The 25,240-nt window shown below is 46.1% G+C and overlaps 1 protein-coding gene across 1 annotated transcript; it reads right to left on the reverse strand.

Annotated features, from left to right (window-relative positions):
* Positions 1-762: 762 nt before the first annotated feature.
* Positions 763-11,037, reverse strand: LOC148112026 (vomeronasal type-2 receptor 26-like). The gene is made up of 6 exons (XM_087879221.1): positions 10,690-11,037; positions 9,965-10,253; positions 7,307-8,101; positions 3,036-3,245; positions 2,252-2,378; positions 763-1,673 (listed from the first exon to the last, which is right to left on the reverse strand). The coding sequence occupies exons 1-6, from the start codon at positions 10,914-10,916 to the stop codon at positions 763-765; spliced, it is 2,559 nt and encodes an 852-aa protein (XP_087735347.1). The 5' UTR covers positions 10,917-11,037.
* Between the last annotated feature and the right edge of the window lie 14,203 nt (positions 11,038-25,240).

The following is a 25,240-nucleotide window of genomic DNA, read 5'->3' on the forward strand; positions in this document are numbered from 1 at the left end:
AACTATTGTTATGTCAGGTGTGTTGTGGACCAAGTGCCTGTCAGTCTGAATCCTAAAGTCCCACAAGATCTTGAGTTTCTCATTCTCTAAAACTTTCTCAATCTGATGTTCCCAGTGGTTTTTGCTGTACTCAAATCCAAACTTCTGGCACAATTTCCAGTGAATGATCTTAGCAACACGGTCATGGCATTGTAGGTAGTCAGTTTGTGAAATTTTGCTGCACCCACTGATCAGGTGGTCGACTGTCTCATCTTTCTCATTGCATAGGCGGCATTTGCTGTTGGTGGTAACATGTTGAATTTTTGTCTTCATGCAGTTTGTGGCTAGGGCTTGTTCTTGAGCTGCCAAAATAAAGCTTTCTGTTTCTTTTTTCAGTACTCCTGATCTTAACCAGTTCCAAGTTAGTTTCTGGTCAGCTTTGCCTTCAATACTTTTCAAGTATTGGCCATGCAGAGCTTTGTGTTTCCAATTTTCAGCTCGCTGCTCAATTACTGCTTTCTTATATTCTGCTTTTGTTTTAGTTGTCTTTAAAAGGCCTCCTTTATTTACTTCCTTAATCATTGGTTCTTCACTTTTCTGGATGTAATCATTCAAGCTGCATTTTTCTTCTTCCACAGTCTGCTTTACTTGTAGGAGTCCTCGACCACCCTCTGCTCTTGGTAAATATAATCGGTTTTTTTATTATTATTATTATTATTATTATTATTATTATTATTATTATTATTATTATTATTATTATTATTATTATTATTGTGTTACGTCTCATGCTTTTACATTTGTTCTGCCCGTAAGATGCTCCTTTGTGTTGAGGTCTGGCCTCAGAAGGATAATGTAGCACTTGGGGATGAAGATGCAGCCCAGCAGACCAGCACTGGAGGCCAGGATGGAGAAGACCTGCACAGCCACCATGTATTTCCCTTTGGTGCTCAGGTAGGTGGGCACAAAAGTCACCCAGACACTGCAGAAGACCAGCATGCTGAAGGTGATCAGCTTGGCTTCGTTGAAGGCCCCAGGCAGGTTCCTGGCCAGGAAAGCCACCGTGAAGCAGATGGCAGCCAGGAAGCCCATGTAGCTGAGGGTGATGTAGAACATGACAACGGCCCCTTCGTTGCATTGCAGGATGATCTCGCCAGGCTGGGAGTGGAGGTCAGAGTCAGGGAAGGGGGCAGAAACTCCCAGCCAGATGCAGCAGATGGTAATTTGAACTCCAGAACAAGAGAAGATGATGGAGTTGGCCAAGCTCTTCCCCAACCATCTCTTCACTCGGTTTCCTGGTTTTGTGGCCAGGAAAGCCAGCACCACCGTGATGGTTTTGGCCAACAGAGAAGAAATGGCAACTGAGAAGATGATGCTGAAAACTGTTTGCCGGAGAAGGCAGGTGGCTTTCCTTGGTTGACCAATGAAGAGAGAAGGAGACAAGAAACAAAGCTGGAGGGAGACCAGGAGGATGTAGGAGAGGTCCCGGTTGTTGGCTTTGACAATGGGAGTTTCTCGACATTTAATGAAGATGATTAAAACAAGGCCTGTGGTTAGGAAGAAGAGAAGGGCAAAAGAGACCAGGATGATGCCCAGATGTTCTTCATAAGACAGGAAGGTTATGACTTTGGGTATACATTGGACTCTGGCCTCATTTGGGTATTTATCATCTGGACACTTGGTGCATTTTTCCGTATCTGAGAAAGCAAAAAAGCAATATATCTTTAATATTCCCTCCTTTTCTCTTGCAAGAAAAACCTTTGGATAACAGCTGATACCACAGGCGTTTCCCAAGAAGTATTTCTTAACGATTTAATTAAACAGTCACTCCTTTGAAATGGCATAAGGTCTCCTGCTTGAACAGGTGGTAGGACTAAAAGACCTCTAAGGTTCCTTCCAGCTGTAATCTGATTGATTGACTGACTGATTGATTGATTGATTGATTGATCTACATGACTGGCAGACTATTTGTGTAATGAGTTCCCCCCATAACTATCCACAGCACCACATTATGGACCAGTGACACCTTCTCAGTGATCCTCAAGGGGAGGATCCAATTAACAATGAATTGCAAGGTCTTTCATAAGGTGGACCTAAAACAATTCATCAAGTTTCAAAGAACTCAGATTTTCCTGTAAAGGTAAATTTAGCAGCATATATCCAAACTAAAAAGCAAAAGAGATATTTCCTCTGCTGTTAATAAAATTTACCCAGTCTGCCACCTCCTCCTCCCATCTCTTCCACAAGGCCTCCCATTTTCCTCAGTGTGACCCACCTTCCTGAGTGGAGAAGGTCCCCTCCGGACAAGGAACGCAGTCATAGCAGCAAACTGGCTCTCCTTCTCGAGCCCTCTTGACAAATCCAGGATGGCAACTTTCCACACATTTGGACTGAGGCAGGGACTTAGCAGAAAAACAAGGAATGCCAAGGGAAATCCATTAGGACTCTCTGTCCATGGAAAATGGAGGTAGAAATGGATGGAGACAAGTAGCCTCTGGTCTTCACTGAGGTAAACATGAAATCTCTGACTACTTCTAAACAGATGCAGGAGGTAAAACAACTGGCAGATTCTTCATTTAGTTCCTCCCTTTTGCTTTTGGAATTTAACATTACAATAAAGCAACGTTACTTTTTTTTTACTTTATTTATTTATTTACCTTTCTATTTAATAAAAATCTATTTCATAAAGTCTTGAGGGATGGAATTGAAAAAAGATGAAAAAAGTTTTAAGTATGATGGTCAGTGGTGGGTTGTCCCTGGTTCGGACCGGTTCTATAGAACTGGTAGTAAAACTGGTGGGAGGCTCCGCCCACTGACCCTGACGTCATCAGAAGCGATCTGCACACGTGCAGAAGTGAATTGGTAGTAAAGGTAAGTAGAACCCACCTCTGATGATGATATATTTATATTAAAATTGAGAATAAAGTTTATTGTAAAAATTTTAGGAAACTTTTATTCCATTCGATTTTTTAACCATCCTGGAGACTCTAGGCTTTGCCCACTTGAAATGGGACCTCAGGGTTTGGAAAACAGAGAAAAGACACCAAAATTTCTCCCACCTTATTGAGCAACTTTAGCCGTGAAAGAGCATCTTGTTTGACAGAAAGTCTCTGTCTCTCAAAATATGCCAGAACTTCTCTCCTGACATCCTTGGGGAGAACCAATAAACCCCAAATGCCCATATCTGCCGTTATCTCTCCATTTTGGTCCAAGTACATTTTTTTCTGAGAAATATTGAGAAACTCGTTCTTCTCCAGAAAGGGATGAAACTAGAATGGGAACATCCAGGAATTTGAAAAACAGAAAACGTTGTTTCTTATCCCACATTGAATCTTTCTTCCACAATTGTCTAATCTCCAAATATGGTTAAATAGGATACAAATACTGTCATTATCTTCATAAGTGAATGAAAAAGTTTGAGAAAGATTTGTCAATCATATACTGACAAAATGTAGAGAAAATGTTGGCAGGGGGGCAGAGGTTGGTCTCAAAGCGCCTTGTTTGTGGGGTGCCACAAGGGTCGGTCCTCTCGCCGCTCCTGTTCAACATTTATGTGAAGCCGCTGCGTGAGATCATCTGTGGTTTTGGGGTGCGATGCCATCTGTACGTGATGACACTCAGCTGTACATCTCCACCCCAGACCACCCCAATGATGCCCTTGAAGTGATGTCCCAGTGTCTGGAGGCCGTGCGGGTCTGGATGGGGAGGAACAGACTTCGACTTAACCCTTCCAAGACCGAGTGGCTGTGGATGCCGGCGTCCTGATATAGCCAGCTGGTGCCATCGCTGGCTATTGGGGGCGAGTCATTGACCCCCACAGAGGGGGCTCACAACTTGGGTGTCCTCCTGGACACACGACTGTCTTTAGAAGAGCATATGATGGCTGTGGCCAGGGGGGCTTTTTATCAGGTGCGCCTGATACGCCAGTTGCGCCCTTTCTGGATCGGGACTCCTTATGCACAGTCACCCACGCCCTCGTCACGTCTCGCCTGGACTACTGCAACACTCTCTTCATGGGGCTCCCCTTGAGGAGCACCCGGAGGCTCCAGCTGGTCCAGAATGCGGCCGCGCAGGTGATTATGGGAGCGACATGGCACTCCCATGTAACACCTCTCCTGCGTGAGCTGCACTGGCTCCCGGTGGTCTTCCGGGTGCGCTTTAAGGTGTTGGTTCTCATCTTTAAAGCGCTCCATGGCTTAGGGCCAGGGTATTTACGAGACCGCCTGCTGCTTCCGATAACCTCCCACCGGCCAATACGCTCTCACAGAGAGGGCCTCCTCAGGGAGCCGTCGGTCAAGCAATGTCAGCTGGCAGCCCCCAGGGGGAGGGCCTTCTCTGTGGGGGCACCCGCCCTGTGGAACGAGCTGCCTCCTGGAATACGACTGATCCCGGACCTCCATACCTTCCGTAAGGCCCTGAAGATTTATTTATTCCAGCAAGCCGGCCTAGCCTAAATGGTTTTTAATGGGATTTTTAAATTTTATAGATTTGGAGTTTTAAATTGGGTGGCCAATTGATTTAATCTCTTTTAATTATCTTAACTTTTGTATTGTATGTATTTTAATTTTGGCTGTTCACCGCCCTGAGTCCCTTTGGGAGAAGGGCGGTATACAAATTAAATTAATAAATAAAAATAAATAAAATATAATTGACATAATTGGTCAGTTATAGGGAACATTCTAGAGCAGTTGCTAGTTACTTCCACTATTCAAAGTCATTCCATTAGATATCCTCCAGGTTTTCAAGGTTGGTCCTTTAGTAATCTTAAAGTAGATAAGTATAGAACTGTAGATAATACAGCAGACTTCTAGGTGTTGTTCTTCTCTTATCAAAATTTTCCAAGGTTGTTTTATTATTCTAGGAGTATGACATAGTATATATCCATTCACCAGTAGATGGCATCTTCAGCTTAAAAATCAACGTTAAAAATCCACTTTAAAACTATTCTACCAGTTATATATTTTAAGTTGACTCAAACAGAATATTCAATAAACAGTCAGATGTTCAGCATTTTAAAATGCCTGATCAAAGTCATCCCAGTAAGATTTATACATCGAGTCTTTTCGTATTTTATAGCTTTTGCTTATTTCCTGTTAGGGTGCAATTTCTCTCTTCCTCTCCTTAATTGCAACTTAAAAACATTCCAGAGAGCCTCTTTTCCCAGATTGATTTTTTTTTTCCTAAGCAAAAATTAAAATTCACCTCACCCAACTCTAAATCACTGTCCACTCTCACTGCTCCAGCACTATCTTAGTTTCTTTGGCTGCCCTTGATTCACGGCGGCCATGATGGCTGCCTTGTCTTCATCAGAGAGGGAAGAAACTCAAGGTCTAGCAGGAGAGCTGCCGCTCTCCGTGACCTGCAGGGTGCCCCTTGGTGCCCCTACAGGGCGACATTAGCCCTTTGGGGGGCCCTCCAACGAAGAGGATTCAGCGTGGGGGTGCTGAGACCCGCTCCCCTGCGTCGATCTTGCAGCGACATCACTGGAAGTCAAGCAGCAGCCATGTTGAATGCTGTTTCTCTCAGCCACAGCGCTTTCCGGATGGGACTTAGAGGAAAGCAGCAGCTCACTGCTACTAAATTGCACAAAACGCTCTCTCTCCCAGCAAGAGCAGCAATGGAGAGAAGCAGCTGCCGACCCAGAGAGCACTTGGAACATCTCTGCCATCAACCAAGACTCAGCAAGAGACGGCTGCAAGATCTCTCCTGCAGCACTTTCCGGATGGGACTTCTTACAGGTAAGAAGAACCGTCCAGGTCTGGTGCTTCGGCCTGAGGGGCCGTAGTTTGAGGCCAGAGGGGGGCAGCGGCACGTGGGCGGAGGCTCTGGGGCAAGACCAGAGCCGGGGATTGGCACGTTCCCCATCCCCACCGAGGCAAAGGGCAAGTGGGTGGAGGCTTCGGGGCAAGGCCGGAGCCAGGAAATGGTGTGTCCCTGGGTCCCAATCCGACATGAAGGGTGAGTGGGCAGCATACTTATCTTTGGTGAGCAGAGCGGGCGAGGCCTGGAGATTAGCTGGGCCTCATGGTGAAGGGAAGATAATATACAGGGTGGGGTGGGGCGGGGTGAGCGGGGCCAGCTGGTGGTGAAATTTGCCAATTCTCCAAATTGTGCAAAATCTTAACAACCGATTTGCCCGAACTGGTCCAAACCGGCTGAATCCCACCCCTGCCTTGCAATTGAAGGAGAATTTGCAAAAAATCTACATGAACTTCAGGGAAGGACAATGAAGCCAAGGAAGAGATCAAAGGAGCTGCTCTTAGCCTTGAGGAAAGAGAACAAGGAGAAGAGCTGAAGATCAGGAGGAGTCTGGGAGCCCCTTTTCCAACTGACACAATCTCTCGGTTGGAGAAGGGAGGATGCAGCCCTCTTCCAATCACTGACACAGGTTACACACGAGTGTAAGATCTGCTCACTATTATTCCAGAGTGTCAGACACGGAAAAATGAATTCAGTTACAAGAGAGGAGATTTTAGTTGAATGAAAGGAAAAAATATGATAAAAGGATGAGTTGTTTTAGAGCTGAGCCAGTGAAGCAGAGAAGTTCAGTCTCCTCTTCATGGATTATCTGAGTGCAAAGATGGAACAGCCATCAGTCAGAGAAGCTTTAACTGGGATTCCTGCAGAGAGGAGGGGTTGGGCTAGATTATCTCAGGGTCTCCTCCAAATTTATAAAGGCTGTCATGCCACAACAGGTATCTATTGTGCAGTTGTTGCTCTAGCCCCACCTAGTGGCCGGGGGCAGATAAGCCTAAGTGTATGGTCTGAAGCCAGACTCCCTTTTCTCTCAGCCTTTGGAGGAGATGGAAGCAGCCGGTTTGACCGAGACACATGGTCATCCAGAGGCCTCCGTCCCTCACACGGAGCATCCCTGGAGAGGTTCCAGCTGCTTCTTTGTTGGCTGTTAATTAATGCTGCCTATCTCCTATTTATATTTGATTCTCACTCTTTGCACTTCCTCAGTTTCTCCATGCCCTTTTCTCCCAATGAAACACCCAGATCCACCCCAGGCTCCCTTTCACTGGAGGAGAGGACGATTTAGCTGCCTGTTGAGCTGAACACAGACCCACCTGCAGTGGGGACGGAACAAAGGGGAAATTCCACCATGCTCATCACAAACCCACAAATACAGGAATTCATTTAAGAAAGAATACAGCATTTTCAAATCAGCAGAGTTTAATGCTAAAATGCCATGGTATCTACTCTTTGGAACCATTATTCCCTGAGTAATTGAATTGGCCAGATCTGTTGAATTGGTTCCCCTCCTTCTCCTCTGGATTCCTCCTCCAAAGGATCAAAGATTAATGGATCCATATTGGGACCCCCATACCTGCCACAGCTGCAGCCTTGGAGACCGCAACGTCTTTTCGCTCTCTTTCCTTCTCATCCTCAATCTAGAGGAATAAGCGGCATGCAAGGCCTGGGCCAGAGTCTTTATGAGACTGTAATATTTATAGTGATTTGGAATCCGTCTTCTGTTCCTTTTCTCCTGGGTCTCCAGTGGGGCTTTCTGGGTGCATCTTCTCCGCCCTTTAACAGAAAAGATGTTCTTTGAAAGAGAACAGAGAAAATAAAGATCTTGAAACTTTTCTTCCACAAAGAAATTGGGTTCAAAGGCAGAATCCCTTGGCCTATTTTTTGTCAAAAAAACAAAATTCCAAATACTATGGATGTATTTGAGAAGTCTGCGCTTGTTTAGTGTGTACCCTAAAAAATTTGTGAGGATCCAGACTTTCCCTTCAACGATTCCTGGCAAAAGAGTAAGTGTTTCATGAAAAGGAAGGATTCTGTCCCAAATGAACTCATATTCCATGAAATGAACAAAGACGTTGACTTGTCTCCACTGAGAGAGGGAATCCCTGAGGGAAGCTGTGTATCCAGTTGTTGAGAACAGTTGTGATATAACAACACAAATTCCATTCCTGACAAGCACAGGAGGAAAAATCCTCATAAAATTCTCTCCTTTCTCTGTGTCTGAAGCAAAGAGGCCAATCAGGGTCCATCTGAAATGGAGGAGCAGTGGGACAATTGCTGGGTACTGGATCCCTTCTTTGGGGACCATCCGGTAGAAAAAGGGGAATTTACTTTTGTCACTCAGAGCCTCTGAAGCAGTTTCAAGACTGATCTGAAAAGCAATGAAGAATGCTGTGTTACATTTGGAGTCAAATCAAATCCAAAATATTAGATTTTAATAAATCCAACCTGGTTCTCATGAATGTATTAGAATAGTTTGTTAATCAGACATTGTTTAAAATATTAAAGACAGAATATTAGCAAGATTGTATAATAAAAGTGGAAAATAATAAGGAAATTTTAAAAAAAACATTGTAAATTATATTACTGTATCACCCCTACAATTTACAGCAATTAGATTAACATGTGCAAATGCCAACTGAAGTATTCTATTCCAATAAAGGGCCTGTTATAATTTTTGGGAATTGCTGAATTTTTTTCTGCTTCTATATCCCAGATTCTTTGTGGAGGAAATATTTTAGCTTCTTTCTCCAGTTATACAAGAAACAGGGAGACCTCAGTTCCTAATAAGATTTGTCAGTTGTGTAATCCAAGATTGGTCTTTAATTGAAGTTTTGTCTGTTCCAACAGCCACAATTTTCGAAGTCTGTGATTTTCCATAGATTAAATTTTATGCCAGTGCTCATATTTTCTGAATTTAGACAAAGATGAAATTGTGTAAATTCCCAAATCAGCTTTGAGGGCAGCAGCTGGAGTCCTTTTATCCACCCCAAGGTCCTCCTCAGAGGCTGAGATTGGGTTGGTTCTGCTGGTGGTTTCTCTCTGGAGCCCCAAACATCAGATTGATGGAAGAACATGGGGGAAAACTGGGCCTCCGATACTTTAATCATTGGGGCTGAGGAAGCTGGAGAGCTATGAGGTTTTCATTTAAGCACCACTTTCACCCCTTTCTCTAACTGAGCTCCTTGGATGATGAGGGAGCCAAGATTCAGGCTCAGAGACTACATGACCTATAAGGTCCCTTCCAACTCTGTTAATCTGTATCTATCTATACTATTCCAGACAAGTGACTGTCCAGTCTCTTCTTAAAAGCCTCCAGTGATGGACCACCCACAATTTCTGAAGGGGAGACGTTCCATTTCTCACCATTAGGAAATTTCTCCTTAGTTCTAGGTTGTTTCTCTCCTTGATTAGTTTCCATCCATTGTTTCTTGTCTTGCCTTCTAGTACTTTGGAAAATAGGTGGACTTCCTCTTCTCTGTGGCAGCCCCCCAAATATTGGTACATTGCTATGATGTCACCCCTCGTCCTTTTCACTAGACTAGACAGACTGAATTCCTGCAACTGTTACTCATATGTTTTAGTCTCCAGGCCCTCAATCAACTTAGTTCCTTTTTTCTGCACTCTTTCCAGAGTCTCCACATCTTTTTTACCTCATTGATATAGATTAGATATTGCAAGACAAATTTGTTGCCGATATTAAATTATTAACTTATGCATTATTTCTTATAAAATCTATATAGCTTTTCACTCTACCTAAAACCTTCTTGTTCTTCTGCAAGGAATGCATTTTTCTCAAGTTTAACTAAGAGGATCATGGCATAAATTTTAGCCACAATATCTGCTAGTCTAATTGGCCTATAATGGCTAAAGTCCTTTTTATTCCACTTTTTAGCTAGATAAACTGCTACTATTGCCAACTTCAATCCGACTGGATAGGGCAGGCATTATTTATCTGTGAAAATGAAGATGTCAACAGAGGCCTCAACAACGAGGGATATTTTTTGATCAGTTAAATAATTGGTAGAATGTCTTCTCCAGGGAATGGATTGCTTGCATTTCAGGCCTTTTATGATTAATCTCAACATGAACATAATGGGGTAAAATATTGACATTTTTGATAATATGGAGAAAAGCAGCTCTTGAATTCCATGGAGAAGACATGATTGCATCTATTGCTCACCCACCACAACCCACCCCTCACTTTACCAGATGGAGAAAAACACACACAAACCTGCGGGACTTTGTAGGTGCCTCCTAATGTTGACATCTGGATGGAGATCTCCCTCTCGGCTCCATCAAGAAGAGCCAGGAGGTTCTCCTTCCTTCCACAGCCGTAGTTGGGGACATTGGCTTCTCCAGTGGAGAGCATGTCCAGCAAGGCATCTGAAGTGCGGAAAGGGCTCCAATAGTTGTCATGGATGTTGTAGCCAAATGTGAGATTGTGCAGGAACTGGGAATTCTTGTTGACCATTTGAATGGCCAAAATGAATAGTAAGCCATTTTTAAAACTATAAATATTCCTATTGTAAAAAAAATAATATAATCAACAGCAGCAGCAAATACTGTTTTTAATATATAATCTTTCAGAAGCTGACTGAACCTTAAACCAACTTTGATCCAAAACCAATGATCAATTACACAAATATGGAAATTGGCTGAGGTACGGCAACTACAACTAGTTTAACAACTACTTTGAATACAATTCATTATTCAAATGATAAATTAAGGATTGAACTGAGAGAGGAAAATAATCTGCAGTCTGTTCATTTTCAGACCCATTTTTGGATTTGAGTCTTTTTCACAAAATCAGAGAAAAGAGAGAAGCCATGGAAATCAAAATCATTCAGGAAATTAGACATATTCCCCAATATAGGAATAAATGAAAAAAAAAAAAAACAGAAAAAAGGAGAGGGTTAGAATGGAGGGAGTGCAACTCCATCACCCTGAATGACTTACATATAACGGAAAACAAACTGAAGAGACGGAGCAACGTTGAAAAGCAACTTTATACTCAATCTTTTATCTCCACTGAAGACTATACCAATGATATGGTCTCCTGGGCTGTAGTAGCTCCATGGTTTCCCATCCTGGTTCTCCAAACTCAGCGGGCATTTCATCCTCAGCTTCCCAGAGACTGGATGGGACAAAAGCAGCATCAGAAGCAGAAGCAGGAGGTCCATCATTCATGGGGTGAATCAATGAATCCCTTTCCTGTTTCTAAAGAAGAATTAGAAGAATTCAAAGGACTCTCACAGGTTGGAATATGATCCAGTTGCTTTCCTTCTTCAAAGAGAGAGAAACACTCAGCTTCACCTGGAAAGGAGGGAGACGTAGATTCAAGAGCACAGACACTGCCTGTCCCAAAACTCCATATTTCTCTGCCCAAAGTCTCCCCTGGAGGATTCGGCCAAACAGCAGAGCTGAAACTTTTATCACAGTTCTCTGCCTCAGGAGGGATCCCTGGATAATTCAATTAATTATTGGACTCAAAGATTGTTGGGAAATTCTCTGGTGAGAATTGAAAGGGGAAAAATCCTCATGTGATTCATAATAATAGGGGCAAAGATTGAATTAAACTCATCATCTAGAATTGAGAGGTTTGGGATCTCTATGCTTGAAACTGACCCCAGAGGGAATACATGGCACTTGTGGCTGAAAATAAAAAGAAATGTGACATTTGTTGGCATTGTGGTTTAAGAGAAAAATCCCAGGGGCCAGTTAATGCCTGAGCATGTCACAGATCTGAAATAGCTCCCTGTTGAGTCAAAGCCAAAATTTACTTTATTTTGAAAGTTAATGTTCAAGGGAATCACACAAAAGGGCTGATGCAATAGTGTGGCCAGTCTCTAAGAACAAAATCAACTTTAGTGAAAAACTAGTTTTTCGAACTTTGCAGTTAAAAAAAAAGTCAGAGAAAAAGAGAAAGAGAGAGAGGGAGGGAGATGTTAGAAAAAAGCCAAGTGAAGAGAGATGGAGAAATCAAGGCTGCCTCTCACCCCATGTGGGGAGGGGAGCTCAGGACCTTTGTGTTGCAGATGGAAAACTGATCTGCAAAATCCAACTTCCATCTTCAGAGACCTGGGAATGCAGAAGCCCATGTCCCATGTTCCCCTGCCACCCTTTCCCATGCAGAGGCCAGGCAAGGGGTCTCTTGCAGAGATGCCAGACAGGACTCTGCCCGGCTGAGTGGGGAGCCCCTCTTGGGAGAAGGAAGCTGGGGAGCCTTGTGGTGAGGAAGGGAAGCAGATCTGCAAAATCCCCCTCCAGGTTCCATCTTGAGTCCTGGGAAGGGGGGAGACCATATCCCATGTTGCTCAGCCACCTGTTTCCATGCATGGGGCACCCAGGGCAAAGCAAAGCCCAGACCCACGGAGAAAGCCCAGGATGGGCAGGGAGGAGGAGGGGATCTGGGGCATTCCTGGGAAGAGATGAACCTGGTTTATGTGTCGACGCAGCCCCCGGGGTTTCTCCAACCTCTCTTGGGCTCCGTGTCTTTCCAGGAGAGGCTCCTGTGGGGGAGAAGCCATGCAGGGCTGGGTCTCCCAAGGGGGATCTGGGGTTGCCCGGGAGGAAAAGGCAACTGGACTCACCCTGGAGGGGACCCCCCGTTTACTCTGAGGAAGAAAAAAAAGAAAAAAAGGCTGCAATGAAGAGGCTCTCCTCAGCTGGGGGCTCTGGAGGGGCCACAGGGGACCCCCATCTTCCTCAGAGTCACTGAGGGTCCCCTTCGGGGTGAGGCTGGCTGTCTTTTCCCCCAGGGCAACCCTGGATCCTCCTTGGAAGACCCAGCCCTGCATGGCTTCTCCCGCACAGGAGCCTCTCCTGGAAAGACACGGAGCCCAAGCGAAGCTGGAGAAACCCCGGGGGCTGCGTCCCCCCCCAACATTCAACCCTGGGACCCATAAACCAGGTTACTCTCTTCCCAGGAATGCCTCAGATCCCCTCCTCCTCCCTGCCCATCCTGGGCTTTCTCCGTGGGTCTGGGCTTTGCTTTGCCCTTGGTGCCCCATGCATGGAAACAGGTGGCTGAGCAACATGGGATATGGTCTCCCCCGTTTCCGGGACTCAGAAGATGGAACCTGGAGGGGGATTTTGCAGATCTGCTTCCCTTCCTCACCACAAGGCTCCCCAGCTTCCTTCTCCCAAGAGGGGCTCCCCACTCAGCCGGGCAGAGTCTTGTCTGGCATCCCTGCAAGAGCCCCCTTGCCTGGCCTGTGCATGGGAAAGGGTGGCAGGGGAACATGGGATATGGGATTCTGCATTCCCAGGTCTCTGGAGATGGAAATTGGATTTTGAAGATCAGCTTTCCATCTGCAACTCAAGGGTCCTGAGCTCCCCTTCCCTCCCTCCCCTCCCCACATGGGCTGAGAGGCAGCCTTGATTTCTCCATCTCTTTTCACTTGGTTTTTTTCTAACGTCTCTCTCTCTCTCCCTCTCTCCCCCCCTTCTCTCTCTGTCTCTCACTTTTTTTTAACTGCAAAGTTCAAAAAACTAGTTTTTCACTAAAGTTGATTTTTGTGAGAGGGAAAAACCTCTCAACATATTGCTGCAACTAATTGATTGATTGGTTTGAACATTTTGAATGAGCCAATCAGAGCACAGCTTCCTGGCTCTGAGTTTCCCGCACTTTCCAGTGGTCAGTTGGTCAGTATATAAGTGGAGCAGGCCTGCAGCCACTTCAGCGCCTCAGAGCCTCTCAGAGAGAACCTCCAGAGCTGAGTCCCTGCCTTGCTCCTGAGAAGGCCTACAAAGAACGCTGGGCGCCTCCCACGTTTGGGAAGAAGATAAGAGCTAATGGACCTTGCTGAGAGGAGAATCTTTTAGGCTGTTTGATGCCTTCTTGTAGGTTTTGCTTTTATGTGTTTTTATTAAAGTAATTTATCAAGACTCCTCTGTCAACTTTGCATGCTTCAGTGCATTTGTGTGTGTATTGGGCCATGGTCCATTCGTTTACAGAACCCCTCCTTCACACCCTGATTATTAGTTCTGTCAGGAAATCTCTTCTTATTTGTAGGTTGCATTTCTCTTTGCTGGGCTTCCACCCGTTGCTTCTCTTCCTGCCTTCAGGGGCTCCGGGGGATGAATGGAGCCCCTCTTCTCCGTGAGAGCCACCCAAGCATTGGGCGATGCTGTCCCATCCCCTGCAGCCCTTCCCTTCCTTAGACCGGACATTCCCCCTCCCTTCATCCGTCATCCCCTGGTTCAGCCTCCGGACCCCCCACCCTCTTTCTCGCTCTGCTCTGCCCCCTGAGGGAGTCGCCCTTGGAGACTGAGGCTGAGGGGGTTTGGGTTGGGGGAAGAGGTGCAGACTGCCCTGCCCCCCCATCCTGCACCACCCCGCTTCTTTTGGCCCATTGTGCTCCTCCTGTCCGCAGCTGCTGGCTGTGCCCAAGGCCAGACCCCCCCCTTTCCCCCTCTGCCTTTGTCAAGGCGGCTGGGCTGAATCCCAGGGGCTCCCGAACCTCCCGCCCCCGCCTGATCTCGGGGTTGGGTTTATTGGGAAGTTGCAGGTGGGGGGGAGGGGTGATTGCGACAACTGGGCCCTTCTTCACTCCCACAACTGTAGACAGTAACATCTGGAGAAGGAGGGGCTTCCTCTGCCTTGGGGGAGGAGAGAAATAAGGGCAGCTGCCCAGATTCAGGGGGGCAGAAATTCTCCTTTTGTTCAAGTTCAGGTGGGCCCGGTTCCTGCCCTCCAGACCTTCCAGGTCTGGGGATCTGCAGAGGCCCCTTCACGAGGGCCCTTCAATTCAGACCCAGGAGACCCCCCCCTTCCTTGGTCAAACGGCCCAGACTGGCCGTCCTGCTAGATCCCTTCCTCTTCAACGGGGACCTCGATCTGGTCGGGGATGATTGACAGCTCCTGGGTATTTTGGGTTGGTTTTGAGGTCGACTGGCTGGGTGGGGTTTGCTCTGCTGTATTAGAGCTGCGTAAGGGAAGGTCACAAATATGCTGTGGACACCTGGTGGCAGGTGAGGAGGGAGGAAAAGTCCGCGGACCGGAAAGATGGGAGGGGGGGAGGGAGGGGTAAGAGGGGGAAGGAGGGAGGGAAATCAACCAATGCCCAGAAGCCTAGAGAGCTGCACGGGGTCCCTTCTGAAGAGGGCGGCCTTCCGATTGCTTTGATCTCTGGAGTTTTAAGAAGGTCAGGCTGATTCTTCTTCAGGTATTTTTGTAGTTACAAAATCATCCAAAGACAAGGAAAGGTGGGCACGGTTTCTTCCCCTCCCCCTCCTCTTTTGATCCCCCTCTCCCTTCCTCTCCCCCTCCCCTCCCCACCTTTCTCTTCCCCTCCCTCCCCTCCCCCTCCTCTTTCGATCCCCCTTTCTCTTCCCCTCCCCTCCCCATCCCCTTTTGATCCCCCTCTCCCTCCCTCTCCCCCTCCCCTCCCCCTCCTCTTTCGATCCCCCTCTCCCCTCCCCTCCTCTCCCCACCTTTCTCTTCCCCTCCCTCCCCTCCCCCTCCTCTTTCGATCCCCCTCTCCCTTCCAGTCAGTTCACACAGATTTCATGCAAATTCCTAATTCTTCAGGATGGCCTGGATGAGGCCATCGGACAGGAGATGAAATAGAAATGCCACCTTCTATTTGTCTGTCTGTCTGTCTATTTATTTAACGGAGAGAGGTGGACACTCAACGTAGTCTCGGAGAAACACGGACAGACGGACGGACGACGTGTATGAAGGCGCCTCCCCGCCCTCCTCTCGCCTTGCCCAAACATCCCACCGCCCCTTGCCCGCCCGCCTCCCTTTGCACCTGGGAAGGTTGGAACAAGGAACACCCCACTGGCTTTGAAGTCTTTGCTCCGCTTCCAAAACCTCCCGCGGCTCTTTGGAGAGGAGCTGGAGCGCTCAGCCTTCGCCTTCGCCCCTTCGACCTCCCACCCGGGGAGGCCCCGCCACGCTCCGCCACACATCAGTGCCTTCCGCCCTGCCCTTAAAACCTACTTTTTCCAGCAAGCCGGGCTGGCTTAAGAAGAAATTTTTAAAATGTTTTAATTGGTGTGTGATTTTTAAATGTTTGGGCCAAATTTATATATATTTTAATTGTTCTTAATATTTGTAGTTCATGTTCTTAATTCTGGCTGTGCACCGCCCTCAGTCCTTAGGGAGAAGGGCGGTATATAAATTGAAAAAATAAAAAATAATAATAATAAATAAAAACAGTCCCCCCCCGCCTTTTCTCATCCCCCCCCCTCACGTCTAGAACCCCAGGCTTCCTTTTAACCGCCTCTTCAAAGCACAACCTCCTCCAGGCAGGGCTCCAGTTTCTGAAGAACGGCGGGAGGTTCCGCACCTGGAGGGCCCCCCTCTCCTCTCCCCTCGCCTGGCCCAGGTGTTGCCGCCTGGAGGTTGGGGGGCGGAGACGGGCTGAGCTTCCCCACAACAGAGGATGCGGGCCTTGGGGGGGTCCGGGAGGGGCTCAGCGCAGCCCTTGGCGGAGGCAGGAAGGGGCTTCTCAGTCCTGGGGGGGGGAAGGGCCCTCCGGGGCTTCTGGGCAGCAGCTGCCAGGCGGGAGGAGCGCCGGGTCGGAGGAAGAGCGGAGAGGGGACCGAGGGGGGGGGCGGGAGGGACGAGGGGAGCCCCTTATCTGGGTGCAGTTCAAAGGGGCGATTCCTCCTTCCAGGAGCCTCCGACTTCGCCCCTCCGGCCTCTGCGGGGAGCCGGCCGCCCCCCCTCCCCCCCTCCCCGCCCGACGGCCGCCACCTCGGAGGGGGCAAAACCTTCCAGGGAGCCCCGTGGGGGCCGATCCGCTCCCCCCAAGCGCGGCTTCCCCGCCGCCGCCCCCTCCGCAGCGCCCGCCTCGCCCGCCCACCTCGCCGCGTCTGTGGGGAGAGGGAGAGAGGCCCCCCTGCAGCCCCCGGGGGTCCCTCGGAGCCCCACAGGCCGCCCGCCTGCCCTCCCCCCCCGGCTTCTCCCGCTCCCAGATCCTGGGGCCACGCTCGCCTCCCCCGGGTCCTCCGGCCGCTCTCCTCGGTGGGGCCGCCGCAGCCTCTGGAGCCGGAGCCCCGACGTGGCCCGGGAGGGAAGAGGCACCTATCCAGTCCCGCCTTAGTTCTTATTGAATGGGGGTGTGAAAGTTGGAAATATTTTCTCAGATTAATTTGTGATGGCAGAATTAGGGATTCCTAGAGTGTGAGATGGCCGAGTGTCCAATATTGTGTGGTGTGATGGAGGAAAGTGAAATTGTGGGAAAAGACCAGTTCCATGTTGGGCAAAGCCATAAGTCTCCCTGCCTTCTGCTTGTGGGAGAACCAGAGGGATTTGTGTGGTCATTGTGAATTTTAGACTGATCTTGGTCTGATCCATCAGAGCTTTTCTTATCTCCTTAAAATGGAATTTGCAAATTATTTGCAATTAGGAGCCATTCTGAGACCTAAACATTGATTCCCAATTGATCAGCAATCTGTGTGGTTGGAGAGCAGAACAGCTTCCATGGGTGCCTCTTCCTAGAAACCAGGAAGTCCCCCCCTTCCCTCTATTCACCCCCTTCTTGGACCTGGATGAATATTATGCAGCATTGAAGGTTTGTGACCTGGTCAGTGATGCGGCTGCCTTTAGACAGGATCCCCTCAACCTCCTCCTGGGGAGAGTCTCCGGGTCCCCTTTCTCTGGGCATCTTCTTCAGCCCTTCACAGACAAGACAAGCAGAGAAAATGCTTTAGGTAGTAATTGTAGAGTGAAAAATTAAAGGGCCTGAAAACTACAATTTTAATTCTACAGTTGATGAAAAAAAAATACAGTGGCAATTTCTTAATACACTTTAATATTTATTTATTATTTTGGTGTGAAGCACATACAAAAACAAACAAACAAACAAACCAATCCCAAACTGAAATCTCAGACAGCTCTTCTGCTGAACACTTTCTGCAAAGGAGGTTTTATCAGGAAATCAACAAAGCATTATAGAAGAGGGATGAAGATTTCCCTCATCAGCTGAGAGCCGGTCAAACATGGCATTTCACATCATTCTGGCATTCTCACAGAGAGGATCAGGCAACTAGGCTGGTGCTTGGTTCCCACAGCTTCCGCCTGGCCTCTCTTCCTGCTCACTCTCACACACACTTTTAGCTGTAGGAACAAGTGCCCAAATTATTTTTTATAAGATGTCACATTCAGAAGCTGTTGCTGAACAGCAAATTTCTCTGAATGACTCTTACAGAATTCTCTTTATTGAGCTGAAAGGGAAGAGAGCTAGAATTACAGTCATCCAAGAATTTCCCATTTTGAAACATATAGAAATTATTTTCTTTGACTCCTGCATACTATCTAAATGGAAAGAATATCTCCTTTCAAATAAAAGAAACTTTTAACAATTCTTCCAATATCACAATGGTGTTATAGCTCATGTTTTTACATTTGTTCTGGCCGTGAGCTGCTCCTTTGTGTTCAGGTCTGGCCTCAGAAGGATAACGTAGCACTTGGGGATGAAGATGCAGCCCAGCAGACCAGCACTGGAGGCCAGGATGGAGAAGACCTGCACAGCCACCATGGATTTCCCTTTGGTGCTCAGGTAGGTGGGCACAAAAGTCACCCAGACACTGCAGAAGACCAGCATGCTGAAGGTGATCAGCTTGGCTTCGTTGAAGGCCCCAGGCAGATTCCTGGCCAGGAAAGCCACCGTGAAGCAGATGGCAGCCAGGAAGCCCAGGTAGCTGAGGGTGACGTAGAACATGACAATGGCCCCTTCGTTGCATTGCAGGATGATCTCTCCAGGCTGGGAGTGGAGGTCAGAGTCAGAGAAGCGGGGAGAAACTCCCAGCCAGGTGGAGCAGATGATAATTTGGACAGCAGAAGAAGAAAGGATGATGGAGTTGGCCAAGCTCTTCCCCAACCATCTCTTCACTCGATTTCCTGGTTTTGTGGCCAGGAAGGCCAGCACCACCATGATGGTTTTGGCCAAGAGAGAAGAAACGGCAACTGAGAAGATGATGCTGAAGACCGTTTGTCGGAGAAGGCAGGTGGCTTTCCTTGGTTGACCAATGAAGAGAGAAGGAGACAAGAAGCAAAGCAGGAGGGAGACCAGGAGGATGTAGGAGAGGTCCCGGTTGTTGGCTTTGACAATGGGAGTTTCTCGGTATTTAATGAAGATGATTAAAACAAGGCCTGTGGTTAGGAAGAAGAGGAGGGCAAAAGAGACCAGGATGATGCCCAGACGTTCTTCATAAGACAGGAAGGTTATGACTTTGGGGATACATTGGATTCTGTCCACATTTGGATATTTATCATCTGGACACTTGGTGCATTTTTTTGTATCTGAGAAAACAAAAAAGCAACTTTCATTAATATTCTGTCCTTTTATCTTACAAGAAATGCCTTCTTTGGATAAAGAGCCTTGGTAGTACAGGGGTTTAACGCACCCTGTTATTAAGCTGGTTATTAAGACCAGCTGCCTGCAATTACTGCAGGGTTCGAATCTTGCCAAGGCTCAAGGTTGACTCAGCCTTCCATCCTTTCTAAGGTAGGTGAAATGAGGACCCAGTTTGTGGGGGCAATAAGCTGACTTTGTATAAATATACAAAAGGATGAAGGCTATTGCTGAGCACATTGTAAGCCGCCCTGAGTCTTCGGAGAAGGGCGGCATATAAATCAAATTAAAAAAAAAAAAAACAGCCGATACCAGCGGCATTTTCCAAGAAGTATTTATTAAAGATTTCATTAAAAAGAGTATAAGAAGGATTTGTTTAAGAAACGTAGCCAGATATATTAAATTGAGCAAAATTTTAGGGTGTTAATTATTTCCAATGTAATGTGTAGAATCTTCATAGGAACCTACACTATTAGAGGTTAATAATGAATCATATAATCATTTTAGGCAAACATTCTGAGTCCACCTGACAGTTAATATCCTGGACTTGGAGGATACCTACAGCATCTTGTAACACCGAGAAGCAACCTGGAATTAAGGAGAAACTTCCTAACAGTGAAAGCAATTAACCAGTGGAAAGAGCTGGCCTCCAGAGTTTTGGGTTCTTCAACACTGAAGGTTTTTAAGAAGAGACTGGACAGTCACTTGTCTTAAATGGTATAGGTTCTCCTGCTTGAACCGGGGGTAGGACTAGAAGACCTCCAAGGTCCCTTCCAGCTCTATTCTATTCTGATTGATTGATTGATCTACATGACTTGCAAAATATTTGTGTAATGTGTTCCCCCATAACTATCCAGAGCACCAGATTATGGCCCAGTGACACCTTCTCAGTGATCCTCAAGGGGAGGATCCAATATACAGTGGATTGCAAGGTCTTTCAGAAGGTGGACCTAAAACAATTCATCTAGTTTCAAAGAACTAAGATCTGGTGTGAAATCAAGCAGGTTCTAGTTCAAAGGACCGGCAAATACCACCTTTGGCTGGTCCCAGAGTGGGTTGGGAATGGAGATTTTTCAATATCCTTCCCCTGCCACACCCACCAGCGATGCCCACCGAACCGGTATGCAAAAATTTTGCATTTCACCCCTGACTCCAATGTTCCTAGAAAGGTAAATTTAGCAGCACATATCCAAACTAAAAAGCAGAAGAGATATTTCCTCTGCTGTTAGTAAAGCTTGCCCAGTCTGCCTCCTCCTCCTCCCATCTCTTCCCAGCCCCTCCTTCCAAGTCTTTTTGATTTACTTCCGTTTAGATGAGAAATTGTGCAGGTTAAAAATAAAAACCCAGGTGAGCTTCGATCTGTCTTTTAACTTGCACTTTCATGAAAAGGTTCTGGATGGATTCAGTTCCACAAAGCCTCCCATTTTCCCCAGTGTGACCCACCTTCCTGAGTGGAGAAGGTCCCCTCCGGACAAGAAACGTAGTCATAGCAGCAAACTGGCTCTCCTTCTCGAGCCCTCTTGACAAATCCAGGATGACAACTTTCCACACATTTGGACTGAGGCAGGGACTGATCAGAAGAAAAGGAATGGCAAAGAAAATACGTTAGGACTCTCTGTCCATGGAAAATGGAGAGAGAATTGGATGGAGACAAGTAGCCTCTGGTCTTCATTGGGGTAAATATGAAACCTCTGACTACTCCTAAACAGATGCAGGAAGTAAAACAATTGGCAGATTCTTCCTTTAGTTCCTCCCTTTTGCTTTTAGAATTTAACATTACAATAAAGTACTTTTCTATTCAATAAAGTCTAGAGAAATAGAATTGATTTTTTTAAAGTATGATGATATATTCTTATTAAAACTGAGAACAAAGTTTACTGTAAAAGATTGAGGAAGCTTTTATTCCATTAGATTTTTTAATGTAGAGTAAAAACTGTGATGAAGAAAGAAACCTCTGACTAGTAACGTCTTGAAAGGTTTCCATAAACCATGGCAAAGCCACTCCACTTAGGTCCCGTCTCTTGAAGAGCTTCCACCACCTGCCATGGGAGGCCAACCACCCTGGAGACTCTACGCTTTGCCCACTTGAAATGGGACCTCAGGCTTTGGAAAACAGAGAAAAGACACCAAAATTTCTCCTACCTTATTGAGCAACTTTAGCCGTGAAAGAGCATCTTGGTTGATAGTAAGTCTCTGTCTTTCAAAATACGCCAGAATCTCTCTCCTGACATCCTCCTTGGGGAGAATCAAGATGATTTTGATGCCCAGATCTGCTGTTATCTCTCCATTTTGGTCCAAGTACAATTTCCTCTTAGAAATATTCCAAAATTCATTCCTCTCCAGAAAGGGATGAAACTAGAATGGGAACATCCAGGAATTTGAAAAGTAGAAAACTTTGTTTCTTATCCCACGTTGAATCTTTCTTCCACAATTGTCGAATCTCAAGATATGGTTAAATAGGATACAAATACTGCCATTATCTTCATAAGTGAATGAAAAAGTTTGAGAAAAATTTGTCCCTCATATACTGACAAAGCATAGAGAAAATATCATTGACACAATTGATCAATTATAGGGAACATTCTAGAGCAGATGACAGATAAAATGAACAGAGGGGAAAAAAGATGATTCATAAACTCTTTGAAAACAGGAGGTTGATTCCCAGAAAGCATGGGTTGATCAAGAAGAAAGTTGTCAGGCTAATCTTCTCTCTGGTCATCCTGATGGAAAACACCTCCAGATGGAGAGTGGCTGGCTCTGGAGAATTTGATCGCTGAAGAGGGAGCCGGGCTTAGAGAGGGGAGAGGCACTACCGATCAGTGCTTAGTTCTTCATCAACTGATGGAAAAATACATTTCAAATAGACCTGCATCATTCTACGCCTGCTTCAGAGATCTCAAGGCAGCCTTTGATACGGTTCCCAGGACTAAGCTATGGGAGAAGCTGGAAGCTGCCTCAATTGACCACAGGCTTCTTCATCTCTTACCTGCCCTACATACTACAACATCCCTCAAGGTGAGGTGTGATATGCAGGGGTCCCTCTCGAAGTCAGTTAAAACTCAAAAGGGGGTTAAACGGGGGCATTTTGCCCCCCCCCTGCTTTTCAACTTTTACATAACCGGCATGGTAAAATGGCTAAACAAACCAAATCACCCCCCCCCAAAAAAAATAGGTGACCGAAGCATCGCCCTCCTGCTCTATGCAGATGCCCCTGTGATCCTCTCCAGGACACCAGAAGGCCTGAAAAGAGCCTTGCGAGCCCTTCTCCAGCACTGCAATTACAATAAACGGGGCATAAATGATGAGAAAACAAAGATCAAAAAGGCCAAAACTTGATTCATGGTATCTAAATGGCCGCAAAACAGAGCAGGGAAGCCCCTTCAAATCCCTGGGGGTGGCCATTCAGGCCAAGGGTTCAAGAGAGATGCAGCTGCCCTGGGCCAAAGATCAGCCAGCACCATTCTTCATTGTTTCCGCACAAAGGGAGGCTACTATGTCCCTGCTGCTCTTAAGCTTTTTGTGCCCAAGTCGCTAGCACAGCTCCTTTATGGGACGTTGCTCGGACCGTCAGCTTCATGTTTTACATCATTAGAAGTAGTTCAGTCCAAATTCACCAGATCAATTCTCCAGGTGCCACGTTGTGTCTCAAATGCACTTCTGCGCCTGGAGACAGGATTGAGAGAAGACGAAGCAAGAATCCGTATAGCTGTTGTGGCCCACCAGTGGCCAGTGGAGCTGGCAGCAGATTTGGACAGTGAGGAGGTTGGGGAGGGACATGGGCCAGTCCTGGAGTCTGGGGGAGGCTCTGATGAGGGCTCTGTGGTAGTGCGCACACATTTGCGAACCGGTAGGGAAGGTAAGTGAATTTCACCCCTGGATTCTCCCTTCTTCTCTGATCCTTCCCTAGGCAGCCTCTCTTCCCCTCATCCCAAAAGTCATTCTCACCCATCATTGCACTTCCTAAATAGATTAAGGGAACTCTGGTGATATCACTGGATTTCAATAACGGACTCACAAACAATTGTGTGATGTGATTAGAAAACTGAGGGGCGGATGGTATGATAACTAAGTGGATAAAAACTGTCTTCAAAGTGATACTCAAATAATTTTTAATCTTTTTAAATTTTTCCTATGACACCTGAAGGTTCTGTTTGTTTACTTGATTGATTAGTCCATGGGCCAAATCAAAGTGCAGAGTTCCAAACACAAATTACTAAATTACTAAAATCCGATAAAAACAATTTAAAATGAGATTGGAATAGAATACAATAATATATGGATAAATAAACTATGATAAAATTATATTTCAATATCACCCCTTCAGTCTACCCCAATCAGCCCCACATATGCCGATCTCAACTGAGCCATTTTGCTCAAGTACTGAGCTGTATTAAATGTTGTTTTCAAATTCTGGCTGCAGATAAGGTGAGTCGTTTTGATATGGGATTCCCAATGGGTCCTTCGTTTGGTATATGGACCAAGGTACCTGCCTCTCACCCTCTTCTGCAGGCAGCAATCAAATAGGATGTGAGCCAGGTCTTCTGCCTCTGCCACTCTGCAAATGCAGAGACGTCCATTATAAGGTCTAGAGTGGAATCTCCCATATCTGACCATTGTGTCCAGCTGTTTGAATCTCGCTCGCGTAAATCTCTCCCTAAGATGTTTTGGCAGTTGTAACTTTAAATAGTTGTCTAGTTGAAAAGTAGGTTGGTATTTGCTCAGCCATTTCAACTTACCCACCTTACTGAGAATAGCCATGTCATTTTGTGTTTCTATATCCTTAATTCTTTGGGCAGCTGTTTTTTTGAATCGTTCTCCTGTTACGCAAGAGACAGGAAGGCCACAGCTACTTCCACAATTAATCAGTTTAGTGATCCAAGAGGTTTGTGATTGTGAGTTTATCTGCTCCAGTAAGCATAACTTGGGGAGTCTATCAGTCTCCATTTCATTGACTTTGTGCCAGTGGTTATATGCTTTGATCTTGGATAGTGGATGAATTGTATACATTCCCAATTCAGCTCTAACTGCTGCAGCAGATGTCCTTAGATCTACACCCACAATACAGCTCAGGTGCTGGGACTGTGTTTGTTCTAGTACTGTGGTTGAGTAGAAATCCCAAACTTCTGCTCCATACAAGAGCATAGGGGGAACCTTTATATACTTTAATTAATGGGCCAGGGATTGAAGGTTAGGGATAACTTTTTGCTATTGAACATCAATTTTTCTATGTTGTCATTAATACAGTCAAGTTGATAAATCCCCTTCACGCAAGATTTGATCTAAGATGTAGATCCTAGAGTAAGCTAATTTTATGTGATTTAATTTAAAGAATATAAAGTTTTTCTACTTAAAAACCTTATTTCAAACTTATTTCAAAGTTTGATAAAATAACAATGCTTTTAAATCAATTTAAAGATGATAATCAGAAGCAAGCAACAATTGTTGAATCGGATGAATTGGATGGATGGACTCGAACTGAATTTGCTGCTGGCATCCCTGAAGGAGGAGTCTGGTTTGAAGGCAGGCTGCTTGGAGATGGCTGGAGAGGCCATGGACCCTGAAGACTCAAAGTGGACAGAAGGGATGACTGAAGAAATGGATTTTTTTAAGAAGATTGAGGGAGATTGGGGAATGGACTGGAGAACAAGAAGAAGAGCTGAAGATCAGGAGGAGTCTGGGAGCCCCTTTTCCAGTGGTGAGATTCTACCGGTTTGCACCGGTTCAGTAGAATCGGTTGTTAAGTAGTTAAGTAGTTTTAAATAGTTAAGCAGTTTGGAGAACTGGTTGTTAAAAGAAATCTCCTTGTTTTTTTTCTACTTTACAGGGTTAATCCTGTAAAGAATTACAACATTCGGTGTTGTCTCCTAGCCTAATGTTTATTGCCCTGCTTACAGAAACTGCCTCTCCGGCAGTATGCCTAGACTTACTGTTGCTTCCGGTTCCGGAGGTTCTCGGAGGATTTTTTTTTGCTTTACTTTCTTAAAGGGGAAGGGTTGTTTTAAGCTTTTTATACGGCTGTTGGGAGGAAATACTCCCCTGTTGGAGTTCTTCCAGCCAGGGTGCAATGATCAGCACTTTAAAGAAATAATTGAATAACGAAGCAGAAGCTTTTAATGACAAGGAACCAAGATGAGTGACATTCAGCAAGGCTTATTGGCTAGCTAGAAAGATTCACATTCAAATGTGAGTTTCTGACTTTT

This window comes from Pantherophis guttatus, chromosome 15 (assembly GCF_059756535.1).
Source record: "Pantherophis guttatus breed Tessera chromosome 15, ASM5975653v1, whole genome shotgun sequence".
NCBI lineage: Eukaryota > Metazoa > Chordata > Lepidosauria > Squamata > Colubridae > Pantherophis > Pantherophis guttatus.